Genomic DNA, 5452 nt, shown 5'->3' with positions numbered 1-5452 from the left:
AGAAAATAAAGCAAATAGGGAGTACGTATAAATTGTTTTAGAACAAAAAAGTGAACGATTACAAAACCACCACCATCACCAAAAATCATATATCTGTGTAGCCCTCATTTCAACTAATCCAAACTAATCTGGAGGTGTAGCAAAGGTCTCACCATCACATACTCGTCTCTCTAGTGAGTTGCTCACAGCACATAGCAATTTGATTCATAGCTATTGGTACTCTTCGCATCCCTCGGCTCCGATCTCTGTGAAGGCTGCCATGAGGCTTGGCACCACGTTGTTGAGTGCAAGCCTTAACCCAGCCGAGCATGACCGCTTCCTACTCGCTCCGGCGTCATGGGCATTGTCGACACTATTTCCCTGCAACCACGCATTGCATGTCCTGAGCACAAACCTTCCCCGAAGGCGGAAGTGTTCCTTAATGAATTCCTCAAATCCCTGAGGTGGTCGACGTAAAAGATGTTGCATGGTCCGAAGGGTAAGCAGGTAAGCATTCTCATTGTAGGGCAGCGCATTGCGGCGACCCTCTGGTTTGTCGACCAGTGTTCCATAGCCGGCCTCATTGTAGTATGGTTGGTCATTGAGGACAAGGCCCTGGATGGAGACAACGACTTGGAGGAGGCTTGATGTCGTCGAGGACCAGACCTCGGTGCCCTCGCCACCGAATGTGTTTAGCAAGCTGAGGCACACCGTACCAGACTCATAGAGGTTGGGATTGAGCCGTAAGCCGAAGGAGTGGTAGTACACTTGCGGTGGGGCAGACGGGTATGACAGAGGTAGCTGCAGATCGAAGAAGAAAAGGCCGTGATGGTATGGTGTCCCGCTCACGCCCACCATCACCACTTGAAGCAGATCCATGCGGTCCTCGAATGCTCGCACGTAGATGGTTTCTGCACATTAAATGGTTGGCTATTCATTTGTAACCAAGCATATGGACCGTGTATTTTCAGGTGCACTGACATACCTGGTAAGTTGTTCTCTAGAATTTTCCATTCCTTTTGTACTGTTTTGGCCCAACTCTTCCCACGACCAGTGCCCTGCATTTCCTTGAAAAAACAGAGCATTGATTAAAGTTCTACAGTTAGTAAAATTCGTTTTATAATGACTTGTAACATGTTGTGTGGTCATTTACTTATTTTAAGTCAGAGAGTTTAGTTTTGCATTAAAAAAAGGAATGCCATAAGATGGATTCCACCGTTAGACAAACCATACTGTGCATGTAAACATCCCTTACTCTAACCTTAATTACCTCCGTTCTTCATCATTTTCTAACATATATATAATTACCTGGTCCGTAGTCTCAAGGTAGTGGTGATCCAGAGGGCTCATCTGCAGTACATCGAAACGTGGAAAGCTGAACGATTCATCACAGCAACAGGTAGCATCTGCAGCCTTCGTCCCCCCGGCAAAACCATGACTGGTCAAATCTACATCAGCACCGTTGGTCCCCATTGTAGCACCACCGATACTATCATCATTTGTGGGCGCAGGTAACTCTGAGCTTGGTGACAACGATGAGGGCGGCCAGTTCATCAGGTACCCTTTACCGCGAGCTACCACGTCGCTGGTGAATTGGAGCAAAGACCGGAATGAAAAACCTAAAAGGCTTGTCCTTGACATTGCCGGGCTGGCGCTTTCGACATCATTATCCAGATTCTGAAGATCAATGTCCTAAAATAAGATAACACATATAACCACATCAATTGAGGTGTATCCATCCATATAATCATTTATCATCGAATAAATAGTACTTTGCTGCCTACCAGGAGAAACCAAAATAGTCCCCGTACCTCATTGTTTCTTGAAGTGGACAATGTTTCGAAAGATAGATATATACCGTGTTGGCAGCAAGCGGTTCTTTGGGTGCGTCATCGATGCCATCGTCCTCTACCCAGTCGCCCATTTCAAGCAATAGCTCCATGTAGTGCTCGTCCTTGACGACAATGATCTCATGGGGCAATACCTGCAGCACGCCAAAACAAATCAACAAAGTTGAGTAGAGAACGTAACATATATGTAGATCTGAGAAAGGTACTAGAAATTATCCACCTACCGTTGACATGCTACCATCACCCCACTTGACTTGGATGTGCCCATTAGGCAATTCAACTACCCGCCCCACCCATGAAATATCGGCGGGAACGACATTTTTCTTCTTGTTTCCCCGTAACAAGGGTGCACTTCCACCGTCATCTGTTGGTCCCGATGGTAGGATATGAATGACAATATCACCATAGTAAGCAGAGTGGTTAGAGTCCAATTTTAGGTCGTAAGCACTGACGGTTTGGTCGCAGTCGACCTCCCTAACCTCATCTGGGTGCCCTGACGTCTTGAACCATGATACACAAACCGTCTGGTCCTCGTATTGCAGGCTCTTGACGATGCCCACACGCACCGTTGGTCCAGTTCCGGACGCAACAATGTCATTGTTGACACTAGTAGTTGTCACATCATGGTCACCAGTAGCTTCAACGGCAGCACTAATAGGAAAAACGTTGGCGACAACATGCTGTCCCGGGAAGAACTCTTGCTCATTCCAGATCCCAAAGGGAACGACGGTCGATGAAGGTCTGCCATGTTGCCGTGTGCCGTCCTGCCACAGCACGTCGACGGTGGTGCATGTGTCGGCGACAAGCATGGGAAACTCCACCTCCACATGTCTCATGACTTGTGGCCGTTGCACCCGTCTATGGCCCTCAAAGGCGACCTTCCTTAGCTGCTTTCGATAAAACCTCTCATCCTTCTGCTTGGTGGGTGGTACCACCTGAGAGTTTGTTCCTTCACACACCTCTTGGTTTTCTTGTGAGCATGCATTGTATTCCTCCTCCTCCTCCTCCTCCTCCTCCTCCTCCTCCTCCACATCATCATCATCATCATCATCATCATCATCATCATCATCATCATCATCATCATCATCATCATCATCATCATCATCATCATCATCATGGTGTTGATTAGGAGCACAAGCTGCATCCTCTTTGGTGGAACTAGTTTCTATAAAAAAACAGCGGTCAGCAAGCCCCCAGCAGCAATTGTACGAGGCGCAGAAGAACGTAAGATCGTCTGGGTTCTGGTAGGCTGGAAGAGCGGATGCGTCCACTAGCCCCTTGTCGGTGCCACAATGCCTGGATGCAACCCAGTAGACGAGGACGCCGGACGTCTCCACCTTCATGATGGTGCCTACTTGTCGGTAAGGATGCCAGTACCCATTAAGCCAGCGAGCATCCTTGAAGAGTGAACAAGCGCCTGGCAAGCTGACGTGCTGCCCCTGGTGTAATACACTGTTCATTTGGCGGCGATGCATGGTCACCATGCTGCCGCTTTCATGCACTCTCGCCAGGTTCGTGGACTCCGCGTCTCTGATCCTGCAAACGGCTCCGTCATCGAACAACACATCGACGTTGATGGACACCTCGACCACACGGCCGAGCCACGGCCCGAACACGACAAAGTCGCCAAGGTTGATGCTCCTGACGCGCCGCAGGCTAGACGGGGACACCCCCCTGATGACCTTGGTCGGCACGCCGTTGTTGTCGAGCTTGGCTAGGCTGAGCACGGTGTTGACGCCGGTGACGACGCCGATCTGGCCGCCCATGTCGGATGCCGACCCGACCACCTGTCCAGGATACAGGTGGCTCCTGTCGACCACCTTGATGTCGCCGACGTTCTTGTACTCAACACTGTCATCGATTCGCAGGAGCTTGAAAGTGTCGACAGGGAGATAGATGTTGTCCACCTGGCCGTCCGCGAGAACGAGGCCACGGTCGATGAACCTGCTGCCGGTTTTGACGAGGTCGAGCAAGTAAAGATTGGGAGATGCCGCCGCGGGGACGACCATCGTAACCGACTTTTCCGGCGAGAGTGCGTACGTAGCAGAAGCTTGCGGCTTCGTGCCGATTGCTTTCCGGCCAGAACCTGGTGTCGACTGATCTCGCCGGCCGGAGGCTTGCTAGATCTCGTCCGGCTGGAAACGCACGGTGGTGCTAGGTATATGCTATGCCACGTACGGATTGGATTAGAATTCCTATAATACTACTCGGAGAAAAGTACCACGGCCTGCTTAATTAATTCCAACAGATCGATCGCACACTACGAAAGCTTTATATATGGAGTAGAAGAGGCTCCTGAGTTCTAGCCTTATACGGATGAGATTTTTGTTCCTTATACAAAAGCAACACAATTCTTTTCTTTTTTAAAAAAGGACAGATCATATGCGTCTCGCAAGCGTTCGCCTCCTCGTCCCCCGATCGAAAATTCCAAACGCCTCATGCGACGTGCAGCTCCGTCCCATGGCAATGTAGATGGAGAGAAGGAAGTACACTGTTTCGGGAGATGAAGAACCCATCTCAATAGTTTCTTCCCCAGACCTTAATTAGGCGGTCAAAGCAAACTCTCACTCCAGACTTTCCCGGCGGCCCTATGGATTCGCCTTCCCTCTGCCTTCCGCTCCGGTGAGCGGTGGTGGGGAGGAGAATCCCGATGCCTGTGTTCCGATTAGTATTTTATAGATTAGGGTTGTTTAGTCCTCGTTGATTAGATGAACAAATTCATGATTAATTCCAGTAAGTACTTTATGACTCTAATAGGAAATAGCATGCAACAATCTAGCATACTAGATGACCAGAAAAACATGCAAAACAACATTGCACATGTAACATCAACTATAGGTAGACACATGAACATATCACGATGTACATACGGTTCATTAGTTGATGCGGGATCGATGTTGTTGGTGACGATCTATTGCTGACCACGATGATAAGTAGCACCACCCGACTTGGACGCAAGATGACCCATGATGACGAACTTGGGTAGTCACGCAGAGCGCTTCCCAAAAAACCTAATTCATGCTCACCTGATGCAGGATTGCAAGAACGAACGGTTTCAGACACTTGCTCTCCCGCACGCGGTGTTCGGGGTAGAGTAGACTACAGTGATGGCGCAAGTTGCAAGATGAGGCAAAACCCTAGGTGTTTTTGATGTATCTTTGACTGCGGCCGAGTAGCAGTACATATAAAAGGACCAGAGGCGGTATCGTGTCGCGATCATGATCTCAAACCGACTTGGATTCTAAGTCGTATACTTACCGAACGAGAAATAATTAACTTTTCTGCCAAGACATCAAAAAATAAAATGGAGAGGCGAGCGTGCACGTATGCGGTCTCCTTCACACCTCAATAAGTGGTGTGTAGAGAACCAACTATATAAAGAGGTCTCTCACTTCCTCAACTTTTAGGGTGGTACTAAACTTTAGAATCACCACTTGCTATTTTATATATGAGCCACTTTGAGATTTCAGAAATTGTTAATGGGTCAAGCCCATTCATTTCTGACAGGATAGGCTACAGGGTAGGAGAAAACATCAGGGCGGAGGAAGAAGAAAGAAAAGAAGAACAGTGCCCACTTGATGGTTGTTGGAAGTTGATCATACTGTTAAAAGAAAAAGTGACTA

The 5452-nt window shown here is 48.5% G+C and overlaps 1 protein-coding gene across 1 annotated transcript; it reads right to left on the bottom strand.

Annotated features, from left to right (window-relative positions):
- Window positions 1–210: 210 nt before the first annotated feature.
- On the bottom strand, window positions 211–3838 carry LOC125547631 (probable ubiquitin-conjugating enzyme E2 23). Its single transcript, XM_048711448.1, has 6 exons — window positions 2928–3838; window positions 2789–2858; window positions 2054–2743; window positions 1838–1963; window positions 1288–1671; window positions 211–780 (listed from the first exon to the last, which is right to left on the bottom strand). The coding sequence occupies exons 1-6, from the start codon at window positions 3836–3838 to the stop codon at window positions 211–213; spliced, it is 2751 nt and encodes a 916-aa protein (XP_048567405.1).
- Between the last annotated feature and the right edge of the window lie 1614 nt (window positions 3839–5452).

This window comes from Triticum urartu, chromosome 3, assembly GCF_003073215.2.
Source record: "Triticum urartu cultivar G1812 chromosome 3, Tu2.1, whole genome shotgun sequence".
In the NCBI taxonomy this organism is placed as follows: domain Eukaryota; kingdom Viridiplantae; phylum Streptophyta; class Magnoliopsida; order Poales; family Poaceae; genus Triticum; species Triticum urartu.
Note: the sequence above shows the minus strand (reverse complement) of the source record. Positions and strands in the feature narration are given on the sequence as shown.

What these genes read in the sequence shown, in the direction of transcription:
- LOC125547631 (XM_048711448.1), bottom strand. Translation starts at nt 3,838, where the DNA reads ATGGTCGTCCCCGCGGCGGCATCTCCCAATCTTTACTTGCTCGACCTC. An exon ending in GTGATGGTAGCATGTCAACG is followed by an intron (nt 1,964 to 2,053) that starts GTAGGTGGATAA and finishes GGCGTGCTGCAG; the next exon opens with GTATTGCCCCATGAGATCAT. An exon ending in ACCTTGAGACTACGGACCAG is followed by an intron (nt 781 to 1,287) that starts GTAATTATATAT and finishes TTCGATCTGCAG; the next exon opens with CTACCTCTGTCATACCCGTC.